The 25,449-nt window shown below is 46.5% G+C and overlaps 1 protein-coding gene across 1 annotated transcript; it reads left to right on the forward strand.

Annotated features, from left to right (window-relative positions):
- The first annotated feature begins 814 nt into the window (after positions 1-814).
- LOC142824864 (maestro heat-like repeat-containing protein family member 2B) lies at positions 815-25,142 on the forward strand. Its single transcript, XM_075916655.1, has 14 exons — positions 815-1,177; positions 3,583-3,735; positions 4,944-5,098; positions 6,638-6,800; positions 7,244-7,440; positions 10,870-11,007; positions 11,217-11,328; positions 15,813-15,959; positions 16,959-17,141; positions 18,024-18,179; positions 19,212-19,346; positions 21,542-21,644; positions 22,618-22,683; positions 24,778-25,142. Exons 1-14 carry the CDS (start codon positions 1,169-1,171, stop codon positions 24,849-24,851), a joined length of 1,791 nt encoding a protein of 596 aa, XP_075772770.1. The 5' UTR covers positions 815-1,168; the 3' UTR covers positions 24,852-25,142.
- Positions 25,143-25,449: the final 307 nt, after the last annotated feature.

Genomic DNA, 25,449 nt, shown 5'->3' on the forward strand with positions numbered 1-25,449 from the left:
GTCAGGGTGACCCCTTTGCCCCTGTCATCATCTCTGCAGAACAGAGTTTGGGGAGAGGGACACATACAATAGTGCTGCTCCAGTCTGAAGTATGGTGAGTAACGGAGTGCCTATCTAAAGAGGCAGTGCACTGTTTCTAAGATTTCTCTGGCAGCCAGCATGTCCCTCTCTCTCTCTCTCTCTCTCTCTCTCTCTCTCTCTCTCTCTCTCACACACACACACACACACACACACACACATTGTCTCACACACACTCTCTCCCCTGCCATATGCCCATATGTCCCCCCCTCTGCAGAGTGGGGTGGGGAGAGGGAGATGACAGAGCAGGACAGCTTTCCCTTAAAGAGACAGTTCATGATTTAGAAGTGAGCGAAGAGCCTGGGTTTCCTACCTAAGCTTTTGGTCAGCCCCATCTCTTTTACAATGAGAGTTCAGTAGAGGGATTCTCCTCCAAATCAGAACCTCAGAACAATCTACATGAGTTGTGCTTGACTAAGAGATTAGATTTAAATACTGAGAGCAGAGTGGCTACTGAAACCAGATATACAGAGAAAGATGCTCCACACAGAATACAGTGCCTGTTTAATCCTGTATGAATCACAATGAATCATATGCCATTACTGTTAACTTTCAGACATAGGGGCTACGTCTAGACTACATCCCTTTTTCGGAGGGATAAGGGATCTTTCGGGAAAGGCTTAATTTTCCACAAGATCAGCATCTAGACTGGCGCTTTTCTCCAGCAAAGCTCCGTGCCGAAAAAAGCTGCAGCCATTTTTATGCTAATGAAGTGGGGGAGATTTAAATCCCCACTTCATTAGCAATTGCGATACGTCTAATTTACATCCCTTTTCCGAAAAAGGGATATAGTCCACACATAGCCTGATGGTAAAATTCTAACTCCATTAAAGTCAACAAGAATTTCGTCATTGGCTTTAGTGGGGCCAAAATTTCACACACAGCTGGTAATAACATACCCCCATAGATCCGCCTGTATGATTATCTATGGATCAGAGGTTCAGTTTTATTAAATGTTGCCATACTTTTTCTCCTTTTCTCTATCCTAGGTCAGTGCAGAAACCTGGGGTCAGCAGAGGAGGAGCTGAGATGTCTCCGTGAGGCACTAACAACTCCAGACCCTGAGGCTCTGTTTCAAGCATCTTGCAAAATGGCTAAGGTAACAGACACTAGGGGTGTGTCTAGACTACAGGGTTTTGTCGACAAAAGTGGACTTTTGTCGACAAAACTATACCTGCGTCCACACTGCCGCTGAGTTCTGTCAACATAACGTCGACAGAACTCAGCAGTTTTCTTGACGCTGGTAAACCTCATTTTACGAGGCATAACACCTTCTGTCGACAGAGTTCTGTCGACAGATGGTGTTATTGCCTGTAGGGTTGCGTCTAGACTACACTGCCATGTCGACAAAGCAGCTTGCTTTGTCGACAGAACTCAATGTAGTCTAGACGCTCTTTGTCGACAGAAGCCTGTAGTCTAGACGTACCCTAAGTGACTGTTCTAGTGGCTGTGCACCATTCATTTTCCCTTGTCCAGAGGACTGGAAAAGGGCAAATATAGTGCCCATCTATAAAAAGGGAAATAAGAACAACCCAGGAAACTACAGACCAGTTAGTTTAACTTCTGTGCCTGGGAAGATAATGGAGCAAGTAATTAAGGAAATCGTCTGTAAACACTTGGAAAGTGGCAAGGTGCTAGGGAACAGCCAGCCTGGATTTGTAAAGAACAAATCATGTCAAACCAATCTGATAGTTTTCTTTGATAGGATAACAAGTCTTGTGGATAAGGGAGAAGTGGTGGATATAGTATACCTAGACTTTAGTAAGGCATTTGATACAGTCTCGCATGATATTCTTATCAATAAACTAGGTATTTACAACTTAGATGGGGCTACTAAAAGGTGGGTGCATAACTGGCTGGATAACCATACTCAGAGAGTAGTTATTAATGGGTCACAATCCTGCTGGAAAGGCAAACAAGTGGGGTTCCACAGGGGTCTGTTTTGGGACCGGCTTTGTTCAATATCTTCATCAACAATTTAGATATTGGTATAGAAAGTACGCTTATTAAGTTTGCAGATGATACCAAGCTGGGAGGGGTTGCGACTAATCTGCAGGATAGGGTCATAATTCAAAATGACTTGGAGAAATGGTCTGAGGTAAATATGATGAAGTTTAAGACAAATGCCAAGTTCTCCACTTAGGAAGGAACAATCAGATTCATACATACAGAATGGGAAGCGACTGTCTGGGAAGGAGTACGGCAGAAAGGGATCTAGGGGTTATAGTGGACCACAAGTTGAATATGAGTCAGCAGTGTGATGCCGTTGCAAAGAAAGCAAACATGATTCTGGGATGCATTAACAGGGGTGTTGTGAGCAAGACATGAGAAGTCATTCTTCTGCTCTACTCTGCGCTGGTTAGGCCTCAATTGGAGTATTGTGTTCAGTTCTGAGCACCGCATTTCAAGAAAGATGTGGAGAAATTGTAGAGGGTCCAGAGAAGAGCAACGAGAATGATGAAAGGTCTAGAGAACATGACCTATGAGGGAAGGCTGAAGGAATTAGGTTTGTTTAGTTTAGAAAAGAGAAGCTCGAGGGGGAACATGATAGCAGTTTTCAGATATCTAAAAGGGTGCCATAAGGAGGAGGGAGAAAACTTGTTCATCTTGGCCTATGGGGATAGAACAAGAAGCAATGGGCTTAAACTGCAGCAAGGGAGATTTAGATTGGACATTAGGAAAAAGTTCCTAATTGTCAGGGTAGTCAAACACTGGAATAAATTGCCCAGGGAGGTTGTGGAATCTCCGTCTCTGGAGATATTTAAGAGTAGGTTAAATAAATGTCTATCAGGGATGGTCTAGACAGTATTTGGTCCTGCCATGAGGGCAGGGGATTGGACTCGATGACCTCTCAAGGTCCCTTCCAGTCCTAGTATTCTATGTTTCCATGATTGTTTTATGCTTTCGTGATGTCTTTCCACACTTGGAGCGAGCTATGGGAGTGAGGCATTCATGTGTAATCAGTAACATGCTTTTCATAGGTATATGCTATGAATGCCATGTAAAAAACAGATTCCAGACAGTTGCATGAACATGCCCATGCATGTGCGTGCGCACATCCATCCATCCATCCATCCATCCATCCATCCAGGGGGGAAATATGTGAGCGGGACATCAAGCTGAGAAACCAGTCTTGGCACCTTGTGTGTTTACCTGAACCTATATTTGTGTGCATGCATCTCTTTGCATATTTTTATATTTTGTGAAAAGATGTCATGTACATCATAGAATATAAACTGGAAATTTACATCCTGTTTGTCCCATACAATGTTGTGCTAACTGTACAACCTAAGATCTAACCTGATATTATTAGTGTAGAATAGAGATGTGGTAGCTAGAAAGATTACAGAGAAAATTTTAATTGCAACTGCCTTGCCAGATATGAGCCCAATTAGCAATTTGCTGATGAATACATATTTTCCTATACAGCTCTTAGGCCTCCTTTCTTAAAAGTACTAGAGCCGACTATCATTGCAATCTTTCCTGGTTTTGATCTGTCCACAGGTGGTTAGTAAGTACTTTCCCTCTGACCAAGCCACAGATTTTATTGAGGCCATACTGGATGGTATGCTGTCTGCTAGTCCCTCCTGTGCCACAGCAGCCGGTCTGTGGATGAAGATCATCCTGAAGGAGTGTGGAGGTGCCATGCTGGATGAGGTAAAATAGAAGCTGGAGAGGTTTTTCTGGCTAACCTGCAGGCTTTCAGGTCTTTGCCATCATTTGCAGTGAACACAAGTCTTGCTGTTTCTCCCCCTGGGATTGGAAGTTAATTCCATCTGTGTTCCTATCCTGAGTCAGGCAATGGGGGAATCAACAGCAGAAGACAGAGATAATCTAACGGTACATCTGCACTAGCTCGTTAGTTCGAGCTAGGTAGGGTAATGAGGGCAAGCGCAGTTGCAAATGAAGCCCGAGATTTAAATATCCCGGGCTTCATTTGCATGTTCCCTGGCACCACCATTTTTAAATCCCCCTTAGTCCGAACTCTGTGCCCGCGGCTACATGCGGCATGGACTAGGTAGTTCAAATTAAAGATCCTAATTCGAACTACCGTTACTCCTCATGGAATTAGGATCTTTAATTAGAACTACCTACTCCGTGCCGCATGTAGCCGCGGGCACGGTGTTCGGATTAAGGGGGATTTTAAAATGGCAGCACCCGGGAACATGCAAATGAAGCCTGGGATATTTAAATCCTGGGCTTCATTTGCAACTCTGCTTGCCCTCATTACCCTACCTAGCTCGAACTAACGAGCTAGTGTAACCGTACCCCAAGTGAAAAGGAAGATGCTTGATTATTTGTCTATCTTGTTGTCACAGTTTCCAGCCATGAAAGGCTTGGAAAAATTAGACTCCGAGTAAAATGCAAAAAGAGAATATCCGGCCCCAAGAGACAAGCTAAGTGAACTACATCTTAGGGCCTCAGATAATGAGGGGTCTCTAAAAATACCCCAAAATTGCTAGTTTTTACTTGCCTCTTTGCCTATGTACAGATAGATAGATAGATAGATAGATAGATAGATAGATAGATAGATAGATAGATAGATAACTTTATTATTTCTATTTTCATTTTCCTTTCTGTTAGAATAATACATGTTTTTTTTGGAAATGCAATGAGGCCTCTTTAACTTGACATAGCTTCGGGCCTCAGCATGTCTTAACCCGGTGTTGCAGCCAGGTATGCGCAGAGATATGTATAATTTTTGTGGGTTAAATCTATGCAGCCATGTCTAAATACTTGTTTTTTGAAGGGAGGATTTTCTACAAGAACAGCAAATTGCTAAACGACTAAATAAACGTTTTGGTTCTGCAGAATGAATGGAGAGAATGGAAAAGGGACATTTTTTCTGGTTTTATTCTGTCCAGGTGTCAGATATCCTGAGTAGAATATATATTTATATGCCTACCATCAAGCAGGGTAGCTTGAGGCATTTCCTGGTGGAGTCAGTGTCCATTCTTGCTCACCATCACCTAGAGGCAGTGATCTTCAGCCTCCTCATCAAACATCTGCCGATGGACAGGTATATGCTGCTCCTTACAGTGTTCATTTTGGTAACCATGGATCCCACGGCTTCACTGGAAGATGTAAGGCTTCATTTAAGCCACAGACAGTTTGAGATAATTCCTAAAGGTTAATAGCTTGGGTCTTTCTGCAGAAAGGTCCAAGACCATGTCAAGGTGGGTGCAGGGAGAAATTAAGTGTCATTCTGTTTCCATTAATTAATAGTTGCTTTGGCATCCTAAAGACTTCCCTTTACTGGCATCACTGGAGTGGATTTTTGCCTCTCCAGACCCCTGAACTAACATCACCCTGGAAATTGCCAGTGACTGTTCGTTTTCTGGTAGCATGAAAGCTTCAAATCCAAATTCCTGGCTGATTAGCCAGGATAGGGTACCAGGCTTTTGGTATCAGCAAGGGTATGGCTGCTGGAATGGAGTTGTCATTCTTGGTACTTAAAGACAGGGCGGTAAGCATATCTATCATTTTATTCAAACATCCCTAGCTGAATTATCAGTCATCAGTGCTGGAATCTAAGAACATAAGAACGGCTGTAGTGGGTCAGACCAAATGTCCATCTAGCCCAGGATCCTGTCTTCAGACAGTGGCCAATGCCAGGTGCCCCATAGGGAGTGAACAGAACATGCCCATTCTGGCAAATAGAGGCCAGGGAATGCCATTTGTGAAGAGGTCATGGGCTAGCCACAAATATTTGTTCTCGTAGTTGTACATCCAGTTAGTAGGAAGATCATTTTTCTTTCTTCAACTTGTCTCCCAGGCCCCAGATCTTTGGGCATCATATGCTCATGATTCCATATCTACTGAGAAGTAGGAAAACAGGAACTGTGATTAGAGCTCTGTGTCCTTTCCTTCTGAAGTCTAGCATTAATGGTTATGGTGCAGTAAGACTAGGGTTGTGTCTATACAGCACCCTAAACTTGAAATAAGATGCACAATTTGCACTCCGCAAATTGCGTATCATATTTTGCATAGCCTATTTTGTAATGTGGCGCTTCTACACAGCACCAAATGTCGAAATAATGCGCTATTTCAAGCCATCCCTTATCCCTCATGCAACAAAGTTTCTTGGGATGGCAAAATAGTGTGCCCATTATTTTGAAAAATATTTCAAAATAACGGGCTGCTTGTGTAAATGTGGGGTAGCTATTTCGGGATACCTCCAGGATCCCAAAATAGTCATGCACTGTAGAAATGTAACCTGAAATGTAACTTAACTTAGTTCTGTAACTAGAAACTCAATATGTAAAACATGAGGACCATATAAGGAGGACAGCACTCTGAACTTGCTCATCATAGGCAGGGCTTGACAAATAATACAATCTACTCACCCATGGCGTGTAGATTGTAACCTGGAAGAGCCGGGTTCGGGCGACCTGTGCATGCGCAGAACGATCTGTGCATGCACAGTTCGCCGGACAGCGCGGTTGGTGAGCCCTGATCATAGTCAAGGAGAAAATGTGTTCTTTACTTGAATATGATGCATATAGTCAGAGCCACAAAAGTCTCCAGGGGGTCACATATAACTTATGTTAAATTGCAGTGACACCACTGAGCTGTGGAGATCTCTGGGGACAGATCCCTTGCTCGCCCCTCAAGTCCTAAAGGTCCTAATAGAAAAAATAAAGACTCCAACAAGCCAAGAAGGAAGGATGACCTCAGAGACAAAAACTGACCTGCATTTAGCAGCTGCTGTACCTCTCACAGTAAGTTAGACGACAGACATGTATTTCTCTGCCTTGTGACAAACATGCTGATGGAAAGCTAGATGAGTGGTATAATATTGTCATATGGGCACTTCTTTTCTGAAGTACTGTTTCCTGGATTCCAGCTGTGCTTTCTGTGGAACAACAGATGGCAGATTTAGAGTATGTGGCTGATTCACTTAATACTATCTGGCAATTAGAAAGTCTTTGAATCAGATTTCTTACAGTGCTTTGCAGATGTTTTGTACAACTCACAACATGCTTTGATAGGTCGTACACATTTTTACAGCTATGGGACGCTAAGGCACACATGGAGTGAATTGCTCTCGGTCATTCATCAAGTTAGTGACAGGAGTGAGAATTTAGTCCAGCAGGTATCAGAAGGGGAGAGAGTGTGATAGTGTTAGGAAGAGACCTCTTCTTTTACCATGCTCTCCTTTCAGGCAACATGTGCCATCTTTGAAGTGGTGTCAGCATTGCAGCTGAGCAAAACTGTGCAGGAGCTGTTCCCGGAGTTGTTTACTGTTCTCCTGCAGCAGATCAGCCAAACCCTAAGACAAAAGATGCCTTTGCCCAGGATGAGCAGCCGAAGGAGGTTATTCAGAAAAGGACAACAACTATGTGAGGGCAACCCTTGCAGGTAATTAGAAGAAAGGGAGCAAAACAAAGAGAATCCCAGTCCATTTGTGTGACACTCCCCAGGAGTTCTCAGGGTTATGAGGCACCTTACCATCACCTGCTTTTAATATGAGAAAGTCTTGTTTGTGCTTGCTATAGGTCAGTTCCCTGAAACCACCAACCTCTGGCAATACAAACACTACTATCTAGGCCTCCTCAGGCCTCAGTCTCTTTGTCCTCTCTTTCTGACTACAGCTTAGAGAATCTCTATCAACGGATTCTCCTCTAAGAGAAGTCTCCCTGCGATGTACGTGCATCTCCGCACCAATCAGCGTTCCCCCATCTCTTAGTTTAAAAACTGCTCTACGGCCTTTTAATGTTTAGTGCCAGTAGTCTGGTTCCACCCTGGTTTAGGTGGAGCCCATCCTTCCTGTATAGGCTCCCCCTCTCCCAAAAGTGTCCCCAGTTCCTGATAAATCCAAACCCCTCTTCTCATCCACGCATTGAGACTCTGAAGCTTTGCCTGCCTACCTGGTCCTGCGCGTGGAACTGGAAGCATTTCCAAGAATGCCACCATAGAGGTCCTGAATTTCAGTCTCTTTCCTAGCAACCTAAATTTGGCCTCCAAGACATCTCTCCTACCCTTCCCTATGTCATTGATACCTACATGTACCACGACCACCGGCTCCTCCCCAGCACTAGACATAAGTCTATCTAGATACCTCGAGAGATCCGCAACCTTTGCACCAGGCAGTCAAGTGACCATACAGTTCTCCTGGTCATCACAAACCCAACTATCTATGTTTCTAACGATCGAATCACCCACTACTAACACCTGCCTCTTCCTAACATCTGGCATTCCCTCCCCCTCAGAGGTATCGTTGGTGCGAGAGGATACCGCAACATCCTCGGGAAGGAGGGTCCCAACTACGGGATGGTTTCCCTCTGCTCCCATTGAATTCTCTGTTCCCTTGAGACTTTCATCCTCCTTAAGAGCACTGGGACTCTCAGACTGGAGGTGGGACAGTACTACAGTGTCCTGGAAAGTCTCATCAACATAGCTCTCTACCTCTGTTAGCTCCTCCAGTTCAGCCACCCTGGCCTCCAAAGCCCGAACTCGGTCTCTGAGGGCCAGGAGCTCCTTGCAACAGGTGCACACATACGCCACTCGCCCACAGGGCAGGTAATCATACATGTTACACTCGACGTAATAAACAGGATAGCCCCCACTCTGCTGCTGGGCTTCTGTCTCCATTTTTTTATGAATAAATTTAAGTAAAAACTGGGCTTATTAAATCTCTGGAATATAGATTATTATAAAAGTTAGGTTTAAAGAAGATCAGAAGTCACTAGTGCCCTCTAAACTCCCACTCCAAAGTCCCTCTCCAAGCTCCCTGTTCGCGGACTCACAGGCTTATATAGCTCTGGTAGCCCCTCCCCCGACTGAGGCTCAGCCAATTAACATAGGCTTCTAGATTTCAAACCTTTTAGAAGCTCCTTCAAACAAACAAACAAACAAACAAACAAACAAACACCAAACTAAACCAAACAGAGAAACACAAGCTCAGCACACACTGCCCTGCTTACACTTATACTTTAGAACTCAGCTCTGGAAAACATACAACACTTAGATGTATTTATAGGGAAAACAAGAACTGGTATATTATCAAAGAACAGAGATGTCAGTGATAATGAGTTAGAATACAGGCAAAAAATGGTTAGAGCCCTGCGCGAATACAAACATCTACCCCTGGACACGGAGATCTGCAGATAGACATTGGGTTCTGCACATCCACAGGGCTCTGCTCCCAAGAGCCATTGTGACCAACAGAGAGGCGCATGGCCCTGTCATGCCTGGGAACCAGTGTCCTGCACCAGCAGCTCCTCCCATCCGCACTGCTGTGTGGTGTCAGTTGAAGGGCACACATTGCTCTGTGTCTCGCAGGTCCACCTGCTGCTCTTTTAAGGGTAGCCAAAACTACATCAGGGTTATTTTCAGGCCCCACTTTGCAGAACGCTACCTTCTGTGGCTGGTTTCCATTTCCTGTCATAAACTCTCCAAACTTCGGAGGAGTCGTTGCCATCCCTGGGCTTGTTCCCATATAAATTCCTGCTGGTTCTTTTGCTGCTAAGCCTAGCAGGCAAACAAGGACTGGTTTTCTGCATGGTGGGATTGTTGGAAGGTCTGCAGGGCCTTCTACTCCTGCAATTTTCAACTGGGTTTATTTCAAGGGCTAAGAAGCAGGGCTGGCATTAGACTAGCGGCAGCTCAGGGCAGAATGCTGAAGCTCTGAGCCCAGATGGGCTGGAGCATTGAGGCCCAGCACCTTGCAGTAAATCCTGAGCCCCAATGTCCTGTGGGGTTACAGACTGGAGCTGGAAGTCCTAAGCCCCAGTGCCTAGCATGACAGAGGCTTGGAACCGGGCTGTGGAGTATTAAATTAAATTAATGGAGATTGCCTATCTCCTAGAACTGGAAGGGACCATATTGGAGGGGACCTCAGAAAGAGAGGTTGAGAACCCATGTCCTACACCTCTCTTTGCTGCTCTAGAACCCTTTTGCAGTGTTCTCTCCAGTACCCAGACTTCTACATCTTCTCAGCCACGTTCTCAGTTTGCATAGATAAAAGGAAATCCTGGATGAGCCCCCCCAGCTGGGACAGGGTGGGAAGGTCTTCCACAAACACAGGTGTTCCGTGAACACAGCCCGTGTTGAGACTTTCTTGTCTGTACCTACCGATGTGTAGACTATTTCCAGTGTTTTAATCCACCTGTCCATGCATAGCACCGTTACATTATATCTCAGCTTTCTAGTCCCTCCTCCAGATGGAGGGAAAGTGTTTCCATTCAGAGAACTCCCTTTGAAAGGCTCTCCTAGCATTTTGCTCTCTGTTTCCCTCAAACACTCCTCTGTGTGTCCCTTTAGGCAGATTCCTTATTAATGGGATAATAGGTTTGTTGATTCTATAGCCCCACTCTAGCCAGGCAATCAGGTACATTTCTATCCAATTAGGCTTTCTCTGGGGAAGCTAATTAGTACTAGTAGTTACCAGAGTGCTGACCCCAAGTACAAGCTCTCAGCACCCTGTCACATCTCGCTGGAGATAGGGCCCCAAAATATCCATTAGTGATCACTAATCTCTCTGTGTCCCAGCTTTTGGGGTCTGATTGTGAATTTTTTCCATATTACTGTACTGTGCTAGTGCCCATACGCCTTGCAGATAGGAGAAAGTGACTGCAAAATGTTGTCCATAGCAACACTAGTAATATGAGATGTATGAGACTGAAATACCTCCTGGAATTAAGTCCTTCCAAAAACAGTGGTCCCCAGGATACTGTCAATGGATGAACTGTCAATGAACAACAGACCTGACAAGTAACTGGGGTTTCCTGACTGCTTAGGCTGTGCCTTTCTATTGGTTACTACAGTTCTGTGCCTCTTTTCCCCCAGGCTTTCTATTGAAGCATTAGAGGCTGTGCTTTTCAAGGCTGTGAATGAGAAGCTGATAAGAACACTCTGGAAGCAGAGAACTTGGATGCTTCTTGAAAATCCGCAGACTCACCACGAGGGGGTGTGTTTGCTGGTGAGGTAAGAGATCTAGGAGACAGCATTTCATCCTCAGGGATCGGCAACAAATAGAGTGACTGACAGGGAACTTTCAGGTATAGCTTTGTGTGGGGTGTCCTGGGTGAGAAACACAGAGCTTCCATGCGTAGGTTTTAGAGTTGTATGGTCATAGCAGCTAAGCTTTTGAAGTGCACAGTCTGCCCCATAAGTGGTTCCTTTTTGTCTTCCAGTGTTCTGCAAAGATCTGGACTAATAACAGTGGAGATCATACAGAGCCTCCTCCCCTGGGTAAATTCCCCATCAGAAAATCAGCGAGGCACCAGCACAGCTTTCTTTGCTCAGGTATGAGCAGTTCCACCATTAGGCTGTTATCTGTTGTTTACCTTTCTCTGAGGAGTTGTACAGTTCACTTCATAGGAATTCATTTTAGATAGTAGAATGTGTCCTTTGTAAGGAAATCTCACAAGGAACTTCATTACACCTTTCTTAATCATTTTCTCTTTGTTATTTTTGGGGTCTATACTAGCCTGGCCTAGCTGCCTATTCTAGTTGCTGGTTAAGAGAGAGTGAGAAAGATATAGATAGGCTACGTCTACATTGGCAAGATTTTGCGCAAATAAGGTATGTCTAACCTACAGCACTAATTCAATTTAACTTAATTCGAATTAGTTAATTCGAAATAAGCTAATTCAAATGAGTGCATCTAGACCTAAAAACTAATTCGAATTAGCATTTTGCTAATTCGAAATAGCATGTCCACATTGAGTGGACCCTGAACCGAAGTTAAGGCTGGCCAGAACCAGTGCCGTCAGGGCATCAGGTTAGGACTTAAGGTGTGGAGCTGCTTCCTCAGGCTAGCCGAGGGCTGTGCTTAAAAGGACCCGACCCCCACCCCGGACAGACAGTTCTCAGGATTCCCCGCTTGCTTGTCTAACTCGATGGGGACAGCAAAGCAGTCCTGTCTTGGAGTGCCCTGAATGCCCACACTCGGCACATTACAGCACTCGACCATCAGCCCGGCTGCACTTGCCGCAGGCTGCCATCTGGGGGAGGTCAATCAGGGGGCTGTCAGGATCCAGGAGGCCCTACAGGAAAGCTTCCACCCCGAGGAGCCCGCAGAGCCACCCCAGTCCTCCCCATCGGGGGCTCGTGCCCCATTCCTCCCTCACCTCCTTCCACTTACCCTTCCCGAGCCCCCTCTTCCTGATGTAAAAAATAAAGGACACGTGTTCAAAAATAGAAACTCTCTTTATTTAACAAAACTGGGGGCGGGGGGGGGGGTGAGTTAACCTCTGGGGGACTGGGAAAAGGAGGTGGGAGAGGGGAAGAAAGAGGGTGGGAGAGGGGAGGTGGAAACCTGGGAGGAGGGAGCTGGAAGGGGGAAGCCAGGGGAAGAAGGAGGAGGGGAAGTATAAAACTATGGTACGCCATATCTTCAGAACTGTGTACAGATGTGGTCTTCTCACCTCAAAAAAGATATGGCCTTGGAAAGGGTTCAGAAAAGGGCAAGTACAATGATTAGGGGTTTGGAACAGGTCCCATATGAAGAGAGGCTAAAGAGACTGGGACTTTTCAGCTTAGAAAAGAGGAGACTGAGGGGGGATATGATAGAGGTCTATAAAATCATGAGTGGTGTGGAGAGGGTGCATAAAGAAAAGTTCTTCATTAGTTCCCATAATATAAGGACTAGAGGACACCAAATGAAATGAATGGACATCAGGTTTAAAACTAATAAAAGAAAGTTCTTCTTCACACAAAGTTCTTCTTATAGTCAACCTGTGGAACTCCTTGCCACAGGAGGCTGTGAAGCCTAGAACTATAACAGAGTTTAAAGAGAAGTTAGATAAATTCATGGAGGTTGGGTCCGTGGAGTGCTATTAGCCAGGGGGTAGGAATGGTGTCCCTGGCCTCTGTTTGTGGAAGGCTGAAGATGGATGGCACGAGACAAATCGCTTGGTCATTGTCTTCGGTCCATCCCCTCTGGGGTACCTGATGTTGGCCGCTGTCGGCAGACAGGCTACTGGACTAGATGGACCTTTGGTCTGACTCAGTACGGCCATTCTTATGTTCTTATGTTCTAAGCGCAGGGCTCAGGGTCGGGGGTCTCACTGGAACAACTTGATTTTCATGCAAACCTGCTCCTGGATTTGGATGTGGCCTTTGGTGGCCAGGCTGGCAGCTATCCTGCCCTAGACGGCTGCATTCCTGTGCCTAGTGTGGAGGTCGTGGACGCTGGAGGCCTCCCCCCCAAACCTCGATAATGTCCACGATCTCTGCACTAGACCACGCGGGCGCCTGCCTCTTGTGGCCCTGGGCAGGCTCCTAGGAGCCGCCAACCTGGTCCTGGGAAGAGGCGGAGGGCTGGGTGGCAGCGGGTGGCTGGCTCATGCCATGCCAGGTGCAGGGTCTGCTGGCTGGGTGCTGGCAGGCTTGCAACTGGCACAGGCACTGTAGCCAAACCGTGCCCCTTTAAGGGCTCTGGGGCTGGGAGAGGGGCAGAAAAGTTTCCCTGGTTTGGCCCAGAGTGGCCATCAGGGCAACCTGATTAGGGTTAGCCTCCAACTAGTTCGAATTAAGTGGCTACACAGCCCTTAATTTGAACTACTTAATTCGAACGAGGCATTACTCCTCGTAGAATGAGGTTTACCTAGTTCGAATTAAGCGCTCCGCTAGTTCGATTGAAATTCGAACTAGCAGTTTGTATGTATAGCCGCTATTAAAGTTAATTCGAACTAACGGCTGTTAGTTCGAATTAACTTTGTAGTGTAGACATACCCATACTTTTAACGTGAGAGTTTTTGCGTTAGAATATTTGCGCAACAGAGCGTCTACACTGGCATGTGCTGTTGCGCTAAGAGGCGCTTTTGTGCAAAATCATCCGTGCCAGTGTAGACGCTCTCTTGCGCAAGAAAGCTCCGATGGCCATTTTAGCCATTGGGCTTTCTTGCACAAGAAATTAATGTGGCCTGTCTACACTGGCCTCTTGCGCAAGAACAGTTGCACAGGAGGGCTTTTTCCTGAGCGGGAGCATCATAGTTTTTGCGCAAGAAGCACTGATTTTAGACATTAGAATGTCAGTGTTCTTGCGCAAGAACTCCCCGCCAGTGTAGACAGGCAGCTGCTTTTGCGCAAAATCATGCCAATGTAGATGTAGCCATAGAATTTGAGTTACTAGACCTTTTCTGACAATTCCTAGGGCTAATACTAACCAACAGCTCCTGATTTTGGTCTAGCTCAGCAAATCTTCTAAATGAATCTAGTGTCCTAATACTATAAAATAAGCAACATACAAATACATTAACATCTATCTTAGATTCTCATTAATGTAGAATAATAGATTCATAGAACATTCGAACTGGAAGGGATCTTGAGAGGTCTTCGAGTCCAATCCCCAGCCATCACAGCAGGACCAAGCACAGTCTAGATCATCCCTGACAGGTGTTTGTCTAACCTGCTCTTAAATATTTCTAGTGATGCAGATTCCACAACCTCCTGAGGCAATTTATTGCAGGGTTTAACCACCCTGACAGGCAGGACGTTTTTCCTGCTGTCCAACCTAAACCTCCCTTGATGTAATTTAAGCTCATTGCTTCTTATCCTATCCTTAGAGGCCAAGGAGAACAATTTTTCTCCATCTTCCTTAAAACATCCTTTTAGAAACTTGTATTATCTGAGTACTTCAAAATGATAATGTAGTATCTGAGTGCCTCAAAACTCTTTAAAAGTATGTATCCCTACAATACCCCTGTGAGGCAGGGAAACACTATTAGTCCCATTTTGCAAAGAGGAAACTGATGCACAGAAGGCCTAAGTGACTTGCCCAACATCATCTAGGAAGTCTTTGAGGGTGCAGGAAATTGAACTGGAACCTCCTAAGTCCTAGGCTGCTAACTACTGGAGCATCCTCCCTCTCCACAGCCTTGCTATAACGTCTGTGTCATATTTCACATTTACGCTAAGTCGCTATTTTAGAGGCTCATCTGGTGGTTCTAGGAATCTGTTTGTGCCCCAAAATCTTTCTACACCCCACCTAGGAAAGGAGTCACAAACGTGGGTTTTCAAGGTCTGCCTAGAGAGGCCTCATGAAAGCTGCCAATCAGAGCCCAGCTGGCTCAGATATATGGAGCTACAGGGCTTTATTAGGTCAGTTTCTTTCAGGAAGTGGAGGGCCAAGAAAGGATGCTATTCTCTGGCCAAACCAATTCACAGGGGTTTATTTCAGGCAGCATTTTCTGAAGCTGAATTTGCAGAGAGAGAGTCCTTACGAGCCTTAAACATATAATTTGAGGGAGAAACTGAAAGTGGCCCCATAGGAAGAACCCAAGGAAAAAGTAGCAATGAACTGAAATGAAGCAATGACTCGCTGCTATTTCTAGGTTGGAACCAAGAGTAGTGGGGAGGCCCAGGTTCCCCAGTGGCATAAACCCGATGAAGGGGACAGGGCTTATGGAGAGGTTGAACAAAGAACAGAATATAAAGGGTCCAGAGTTGGGGCTGAAGACCCTAGTGAGGGCAACAGGACCTAAAAGGCATTTGTTTGGACTTTGGGACTTGGCCAGAGGGCTGAGCCATGGAAGACTCACTAAGATCGACTGGCAGGATGCACCTGGGCGAGAAAAGGACTGTGGTATCAAATGCAGTCACTGAGAGGCTCTCAAGGGATGAGCAATCACCCATTATAGTGCCTAAAAGGAAAAATCCATGTTTTTAACACAGTACTCATTCATATAGAATAATAAATTACAGTGTATTACGTGTCTCCTCAAATTATATTCGCTATCTTAATGAACATATTAGAGCTAATGGACATGTTGATTTTATTTCAGCTAATGACTGATCCCATACTCAGGGAGAAGAAGTTGATTAAGTCTGTCTTACACATCTTAGAAGAAAGGTTAGAGGACAACTACTGGATTGTCCGTCGAATGGCTGTAAGAGGCCTGGGAAATGTAGTCTATGGGGCACCTGAGAAGGTAAGATAGAATACTGAATACAATGCAGCATAACTAGAGAAACTAAAGGAAACAATTGCTCAGGATTTACAGAGGCCATGCACAATGCACTAGGCCAACTTCTGCTCTCTCATACCCCTGTAACCTCTTTGCAGTCAATACACAGCAGGTTGGTTCCCTTGGTAAGCTGGGCATAAGGAAACAATATGTACTTAATATGATCATATGTAAATGTATACTCCTAGGAATGAAGAGTGTAGGCCATACTTCCAAGATGAGAGATTCTATTCCAGGAAACAGAGACACTAAAAAACTCAAATCATGATAGATAATCAGCTGAACGTAAGCGCCCAGTACAAAGCTGTGACCAAAAGAGCTGAGGTGATCCTCGGAGGCATAGACAGAGGGATTCTGAATAAGAATAAAGAAGTTATTTTACCTCTGCTTATGGCACTGGTGTGAGAACTGTTAGAATACTATGTCAAGATCATGCCTGCAATTCAAGAAGGATGCTGATAAATTGGAGAAGAGTCACAAGAATTTTCAAAGGGCTAGAAAATGTGCCTTTAGATTCAATGGGGGGGGGGAGGGGGAGGAATGAAGCTAAACTAATTCAGACTGATAGTAAGGCATACATTTTAATGGTAATTTTAATCATTGGAACCATTTACCAAGGGTTGTGGTGGGTTCTCTATCAGTAGCAACTTTAAAAACAAGATGGGCTGTTTTTCTAAAAGAGGTGCTCTAGTCAAACAGACATTATTTTGGGGAGGTTCTGTGTTGTGAAGGAGGTCACAATGGTCCCTTTTGGCCTTCAAATCTAAGTAATTAGAAATCTAATAGGATTACATAGGTGTAATATGGCACAGAGTTTGGCTTATTGTAGCTAGTACCTGATGTAAAATATAGCTATAGGTCACTAGGGGGCAGATGAAATTCCCACTGCTTCATAATTGCTAAAAAAACATATTAGAAATGTGGTTAGTGGAAAGTGTTTTTTAATGTCATATGTCTGAACAGGTGAAAAAGTACAAGAAGTTTCTTCTGGAGACACTGATCAGGACTTTAGAAGAGACTTTCAGTTTTGAAATCATTATCGAATGCATGAAGGCACTGGCCAAAGTCCTGAAGGAGCTGAAAGGGAAGGACATAGGTTCTTCCTTCAGAGACCTCACCATACAGATCCGGAAGTACTTCGATAATGTACGTGAACAGAAGCCTTCAACCCCAGTTCAGCTGACATTGATGAGGCTCCATTTACAATGCATGATGTGTCCTCACTGGGCATTGTTCATGTCAGAATGAAGTGATTTTAGGCCTTAGGGAAGAGATGTGTTATGGCGGAGCAGAGAATTAAGAAAATGAGGATGCCATCCCTGCTCCTTCAGTCTCACCCTTCTGTTCATCTTTATTTCCAATGAGAATGGCAAAGGAAGTATGAATACTAGATTAGGTAGCTGCATAACAAGGAAAATGGGCATACAGGGTGTAATGGACTGTTTTGGGCCTGCTCCATACGATTTTTATGTCACTTGGTTGAAATTATTCCATTTTGCAGAGAAGTTTGAGATTTCAAATTTTGGTTTTGTTCCTATTTGGGGGACACACCCCCCAGCCCAAATTTCAAATCTCTTTGTGAAACAGTAATACTATTCTCAACCCAGCTCTACTGGGAGCCTTGCCTGAGGGCAGTCTACTGGCAGACTATGCTGGAGACAGGGAACCTGGAAGCACTGGGAATTAGAGGTGCCAGGGTACACATTTCCTGGCTCCTTGTCAGCCTGCCAAACAGGCTGTTCTGAAGGTGAGGGCCAGGAAGCCCAAGATCTCAGTTAGCCTGCTAGATGGGTCACCAAGAAGCTGACCAAGTACCCCTACTTGGCTTCTGGAAGAATTTTGTCAAAATTGAACTGTCTTCAAAGTATTTTGAAGAATCAACACATTTGGCCCAAACTTGATTCATTCCAGTTCTTCTAAACTTCTGTAGTTGAAATCACTCTACTCTAATGTAGAAGAGACAGCTGTGCTAGATACATGATGTGGTTATCTCTTCGTTACCAACCTGTGTGGCTTTCTTGGCTATAGAAGGACAACACTCTTCGTGCATTGGCCTTTGTCCTGTTTGGTATCCTGGCCGGCTCTGCAAAGAGAAAATGGAAGGACTATTTTGCCAAGCAGGTTAGACAGAGCTGGGTCACGCTTCTGCTGCACCTGCAAGATCCAAGCCCTGAAGTTTCAATGGTAAGAATGACAGTGACTTAAATACTAAGCAAAAAGAATCTTCCTCCTGTTGCCAGGGGAGCTCTGCTATTCCTTCCTGCAGTGGAGACCTAAATTCTTCCCTCAGTTCATTGCCCTCCTTTTGAGTCAATCCCAGACAGGCTGGTCCTTAGCAGCCAGGGTTGTCTCACTGGAGTTCAGGATAGGTCATGGGTCTGATCCCAAGAGTTCATTCCTGCCTATCTCTGCACCCCACGTTCCTGCCTCCCCACAACAGAGGAAAGATCACAGCTATGCCTAGTGAAGCAGCTTTCATAGCTACATCTGTTCTGAAAAAACATTGCTGCTATCTCCAGTTTTCAGTATTATAAAATCATAGAACCATAGGTTTGGAGGAGACCTCAGGAGGTCACTGAGTCCAACCTCCTGCCCAAAACAGGACCAGCCACAACTAAACAATCCCAGCCAGGGCTTTGTCAAGCTAGGACTTGAAAACTCTAGATTTAGAGGTTCCGTTGCCTCCCTAGGTAACCCATTCCAGTGCTTCACCACCTTCCTAGTAAAATAGTTTTTCCGAATATCCAACCTAGACCTCCCCCACTGTAACTTGAGACCATTGCTCCTCATTCAGTCATCTAGTACCACTGAGAACAGCCTCTCTCCATCCTCTTTGAAATCCCCCTTCAGGTAGTTAAAGCCTTCTATCAAAGCTCCCCTCACTCTTCTCTTCTGAAGACTAAATAATCCCAAATCCCTCAGCCTCTCCTTGTAAATCATGTGTTCCAGCCTCCTAATCATTTTTGTTGCCCTCCGTTGGACTTTCTCCAATGTATCAACATTTTTTAAGTAATGGGGTGCCCAGAATTGGATGCAATACTCCAGAAGTAGAATCCCTTTCCCCCTATTAAAGTCATGCTGGCATATTTTCTGTCTATTACTTCAGGGGAATCCCTTTTATTCTTGGGGTAGATGAGCAGTCAAGGACATGAGTTCCATTTGAATGAGCACAATACGTGTTATGGAACAATTCACTGGTGCAACCCTCTTTTTCAGGAGTGCAGAGCTACATTTCATCTCTGTGCCCCATTTTTGGGACTGAAGAGGCTCCAAACTATACTTAATGAGCATCTTAGTTGGAGAACCGAGCTGAACCCTGAGGAGCTCCAGATGGATATCTGCAGACACCTTGTGAGTGACCTATAGAATTATATGAGATTATTGACAGCATAGGCTTGTGATGTAGAAGCAGGGGGAATGTGTGATGGGCAATGTAAGTATCTATGGGTATGTCTACGCTACAAAGTTAGTTTGAACTAACGGACGTTAGTTCGAACTAACTTTCATAGGCGCTACACTAGCGCTCCGTTAGTTTGAATTTAATTCGAACTAGCGGAGCGCTTAGTTCGAACTAGGTAATCCTCATTCCACGAGGATTAAGCCTAGTTCAAACTTACTAGTTCGAATTAAGGGCTGTGTAGCCCCTTAATGCGAACTAGTGGGAGGCTAGCCCTCCCCAGGTTTCCCTGGTGGCCACTCCGGCCAACACCAGGGAAACTCTATGCCCCCCTCCCGGCCCCGGACCCCTTAAAGGGGCACGGGATGGCTACGGTGCCCGTGCCAGGTGCAAGCCTGCCAGCACCCAGCCAGCAGACCCTGCACCTGGTGCGGATCGAGCCACCCACCCGATGCCCCCCAGCCCTCCCCCTCTTCCCGGGACCAGGCTGGCGGGTCCTGGGAGCTTGCCCGGGACCGCAAAAGGCGGGCTCCCTCCTGGGCTAGTGCGGACATCGTGGACCTCGTCCACGATCTCCGCACTAGGCACAGGAAGGTGGCCGGCTAGGGCAGGAGAGCTGCCAGCCTGGCCACCCAGGAGCAGGAGTGCATGAAAATCAAGGTGGTCCACTGAGACCCCACGACCCTGAGCCCTGAGCATACAATGGCCATCCTGGGTCAGACCAAAGGTTCATCTATCCCGTAGCCTGTCTGCCGACAGCGGTCAACCCTAGGGACCCTGGAGGGGATGGACCGAAGACAATGACCAAGCCATTTGTCTCGTGCCATCCCTCTCCAGCCTTCCACAAACTTTGGGCAGGGACACCTCTCCTACCCCCTGGCTAATACCACTCCATGGACCCAACCTCCATGGCTTGATCTCACTTCCCTTTAAACTCTGTTCTAGTTGTAGCCTTCACAGCCTCCTGCAGCAAGGAGTTCCACAGGTTGACTCTGTGCTTTGTGAAGAACAACTTTCTGTTACTAGTTTGAAGCCTGTTACCCATTCCTTTCCTTTGGTGTCCTCTAGTCCTTCTTTATGGGAACTAATGAAGAACTTTTCTGTATGCACCCTCTCCACCCAACTCCTGCTTTTAGAGACCTCTATCCTGTCCCCCCTCCGTCTCCTCTTTTCTAAGCTGAACAGTCCCAGTCTCTTTAGCCTCTCTTCATATGAGACCTGTTCCCAACCCCTGATCATTTTAGTTGCCCTCCCCTCTCCCACCCCCTTTTCCCAGTCTCCCCCAGTTTTGTTCAATAAAGACAGATTCCATGTTTGAACACAATTGTCCTTTATTTTGTACATCAAGAAGAGGGGCTAGGGAAGGGTAAGGGGAAGGAGTTGAGGGAGGAATGGGGTACGCGCCCCCGATGGGGAGGACTGGGCTGGCTCTGCGGGCTTTTGGGGTGGAAGCTCTCCTGCAGCCCCCCAATTGCCCCATCTCCCCAGATGGCAGGCTGCGGCAAGTGCAGCCGGTCTGATGGCCAAGTGCTGTGATGTGCCCAGTGTGGGTACTCCGGGCACTCCAAGCCAAGACTGCTTTGCAAGCGGGGCACCCCTGAGAACTGTCTGTCCGGGGTGGGGGTTGGGACCCTTTAAGCACAGCCCTCGGCTAGCCTGAGACAGCATCTCCACGCTCTAAGTCCTCCTCTGATGCCCTGCCGGCACTGCTTCCGGCCATCCTTAAGCCCGGTTCAGGGTCCACTTAATGTGGACATGCTAGTTCGAATTAGTAAAATGCTAATTCGAACTAGTTTTTTAGTCTAGATCCGTTAGTTTGAATTAGCTTAGTTCGAATTAAGTAATTCGAACTAAGTTAGTTCGAATTAACATTGGAGTGTAGACGTACCCTATTAGAGTGGGATACAGGACTGAGGGTGAGAGGAATGTAAATCTGCCATAGATTCCCACTTTCCCCACTTCTACACAGCCTCCTGTCCTTTCTTCTATTTACTTGTTTAAATTAAAAAAAAAGTCTGAGTGAATCCAATAACTGACAGCAGTGGCAAGAGGAACACAGACTGTTTACTTGTGGTTTGTAAAGGCATGTGTTGGCAGTCAAAGGGCATTTCTAGCCAGAGAGAGCTCATGTGTCCCTGATTTTCTCTAGGCCAAAGAGAAGGCTGAGCTACTGGAGAACTTTTACAAAAGCACCATCAGATACTTCCGCAGCAGCTGGGAAGAGATCCGGGCAGCTGCAGCCAAGTTAGCTGGTGAGAGAAAGTGTGCCGTGTCCCTTTTAGTATTCCCTTTGAGGTAGACAGAAAAAGTCCCTGTGTGCAGCACTGAGCTACTATTAATCTCTCCATGCTGTGACTTCTCATGCATAAATGGAGATGTTAATGTTCTCCTACTTCTTCAGTGTGGTGTTAGGAGGAATTTGTAATTTGCAATTGAATGCTTTGAGATGGCGCAGTCATTTAGTAGCAGAGGCTGGCACACTGTCACGTAGGGTATGTTTATTCTCCGATCAAACTAGTGTGCTAAAAATAGAGTAGCTGTGGCAGGAGTAGCAGGAGGGGTTAACTATTCCAAGGATGATCCCATCCAAACCCAAAAGTCTGTTCTCAAGGTGGCTAGCTCCTCCGACTGCTTCTGTCATCTTACCTGCACTCTATTTTTAGTAGTCAGAGTTAGTGTGGACTCAAACTATAGACCTAAGCTCAGTGTTGTTCACTGTTCCTTACTGGTGCTTCATCACTGGGAGGTAGGCAGCCCACCGCCACACAGTGCCTGCTGTTGCAGGTTCCTGATTGCCTTGCCCAGGAAGCACTAGATTCCCCCCCTTTGGCCCTGTGCCATCCTTTCCTTAGCACACCCATGCAAGCCAGGCAAGCATTGTGGCCTAATTAATTTATCCAGGTGAGATCCTTGCTTAGTACGCACTTATTCCTGGCCCCAGCCCCTTTGTTCACACCACTAGATTAATACACTATCCTAGTATATCTCCAATAACTGACAGCAGTGGCAAGAGGAACATAGATTGTTTAAAGCAAATGAGGTTTTATGTAAACATTCTTAATTTTTTTCTCTTATTCTCTTCAGTGTGGACGCTAAACTTTTCTAGTATTGTCTTGCCTACAGCTCACCTTAGACTCACAATAGAAGCCAAAGGGCCAATGTTATCACCTTGCACTTAACAAGAGAAGGTTTTTTATTGATGTTTATTTTACACTGCTTATTTAGGCATCATCCTGGAACATACGGACACCAAGAATATGAAATGGCTGGACATGGAACATCTGTTGACCTGTAAGTAACAAATACAGGTGAAATCCTATTCATTAGTGAGTTATAAAGAAATTTAGCTGACAAGCAAGCAGTAACTGATACCACAGGTGTGAAGTGCATCAGCCACACATCAAAGGACAGATTCAGCTTTAGTCTGCTCTGAAAGAGGTACGTCTACACTACAGCGTTAATTCAAGTTAACTTAATTCGAAATAGTTAATTTGAAATAAGCTAATTCGAATTATGCATCTATACACAAAACCTATTTCAAAATAGCATTTTGTTATTTTGAAATAGCGTGTCTACACTGAGTGGACCCTGAACCGAAGTTCAGGCTGGCCGGAACCAGTGCTGGCAGGGCATCAGGTTAGGACATAGTGTGTGGGGCTGCTGCCTCAGGCTAACTGAGCTCCGTGCTTCACGGGACCCTACCCCCACCCCGAACAGACAGTTCTTGGGTTCCCCGCTCGCTTGTCTACCCCGATGAGGGACAGCAAAGCAGTCCTGTCTTGGAGTGCCCTGAGTGCCTGCACTCGGGACACCACAGCACTCGGCCACATGGAGCCAGAGCTGCCCCTGGGCACACCGGTGCGTCTCGTAGGGTTGTTGCCATCAGCCCAGCTGCACTTGCTGCAGGCTACCGTCCGGGGAGTCCATCGGGGGGCTGTCAGGATCCAGGAGGCCCTGCAGGAGAGTGTCCACCCCGAGGAGCCCTCAGAGCCACCCCGGTCCTCCCCACCGGGGGCTCGTGCCCCATTCCTCCCTCACGTCCATCTACTTACTCCTCCCTAGCCTCCCTTCCTGATGTCAAATAAAAGACATGTATGTTCAAAAATAGAAACTGGGTTTATTGAACAACAGGGTGAACCTCTGGGGAGACTGGGAAAAGGAGGTGGGAGAGAGGAATAGAGTGGGTGGGAGAGGGGAGGGTGAAACCTGGGAGGAGGAAGTTGGAAGGGAGAAGCAAAGGGAAGAAAGGAGAAGGGAAGATCAGGGCCCAAGGTTGGGGGTCTCACCGCACCAACTTGATTGTCATGCAAACCTGCTCCTGGGTTCGCATGTGGCCTTTGGTGGCCAGGCTGGCAGCTATCCTGCCATTGACGGCCGTGTTCCTCTGTCTAGTGCGGAGATCATGGATGCTGGGGCATCCCTCCCAAACCTGAATAAGGTCCATGATCTCCACCCTGGACCAGGAAGGCACCCGCCTTCTCCAGCCCCTGTCAGGCTCCTGGGTGCTGGCAGACTGCTCCTGAGGAGCAGTGGAGGGTTGGCTGCCAGTGCCTTGCTGGCTCACGTTTTGTGGCTACTGGCTCAGGGGCCCCGGTGGCCACTGCTGGCTCTTGGCTGGTAGGCTTGGATCTGGCACGGGCCAGGGTCTATTCCTTTAATGGCTCTGGGGCCAGGGGGAGAGGAGAGGAAGTTTTCCTGGTTGTGCCCAGAGTGGCCACCAGGGCTCCCTGGGAAGGGCTGGAGGCCCCCTATTTTGAATTAATTGTCTACACAGCACTTAATTTGAAATAGCTATTTCAAATTTGGTGTTACTCCTCGTAGAATGAGGTTTACCAAATTTGAATTAAGCGCTCTGCTATTTCGAATTAATTTCGAAATAGCGGTTTGCATGTATAGATGCTATTAAAGTTAATTCAAAATAACAGCTGTTATTTTGAATTAACTTTGTGGTGTAGACGTACCTGGAGGAAACTGCAGCCAGTGTGATATAAGTCAGTGCATCTCCTGGCTATCCTGGCAATGCCTCTTCCCAACCTGTGTGATCCACTCTTTGGGCTCCATCGGCTCCCTGGGAGCCACTTTTTGCTACCCCAAACTCCACACCATCAGATTTATTTCTGTCAGGAGATGTAAAATAACTTAAAAGCAGAAGCTATTGAGTCAATGGAGCACCTTCCAATTGGATGAGTTTCTGGTAGGGTCAGGGTCTCCCCTCTCCCCCCTCCTCCATCTCAGTTTGGAGCTTGGAAGGATCCCAATGGAGGAACCTAAAGCTTTGTTTGGACAGAGAGCTTCTGTAGCTTGGTACTCACTGGTACTAAATCTCCAGCTACTGCAGGCATAGGTGACTATATGAAAAGTGAGTCATATTCTCTGTAATTCCAGCTCTCCAGGTCCTACAGAATGACCCAAGTCCCATTGTCCAGCTGGTGGCAACTCAGGTCCTAAGAGACATCTGACCTGGATGAGTGCTCGGGGACTGAAGCACAGACAAATAGAACGAAGAGCTCCTGCTACCTTGTCACATCAATTGCTTCACTGGGGATTGCTGGAGAACAATGTGCTCTGTCTGTGCCAGCTTCTGTTTCAGCTTGGTGGTATGCGGCCAGCTACAGTGACTGAACGATATATCTGCTAGCTCTCTATGGGGTAAGGGAGTAGTATAAGGGCCCTACCATCAATCAAACATTAGCTCCGCCCCCTGAATCCGGAAGTCCCCCCCCCCCGACTCCCCGGAAGTCCCTTCTCCCTTGTCACCGGCAGTCCCGCCCCTGGAGGGTAGTACATCCGGGTCGAGAGGGACAGGTGACCGGAAGTAAAAAGGATGTCATGTGACCCCCGTTAGGCCCGTCCCCTGTCACCGGAAGTCCCGCCCTTGGGGGTAATACATCCGGGGTCAAGAGGGGCAGGTGACCGGAAGTACGGGGTGTCATGTGACCCCTCTAAGGACTTGCCCCACCTCCCTCTACCAATCAGGAAGGGCTTTCCCCGTAGGACCGCCCCGCGAACCGCTTTGACCAATGGGGGGGCAATTCCGGGACCGGATGACCCGCCCAG

Source organism: Pelodiscus sinensis, unplaced genomic scaffold (genome assembly GCF_049634645.1).
Source record: "Pelodiscus sinensis isolate JC-2024 unplaced genomic scaffold, ASM4963464v1 ctg44, whole genome shotgun sequence".
NCBI classification, from domain to species: Eukaryota; Metazoa; Chordata; order Testudines; family Trionychidae; genus Pelodiscus; species Pelodiscus sinensis.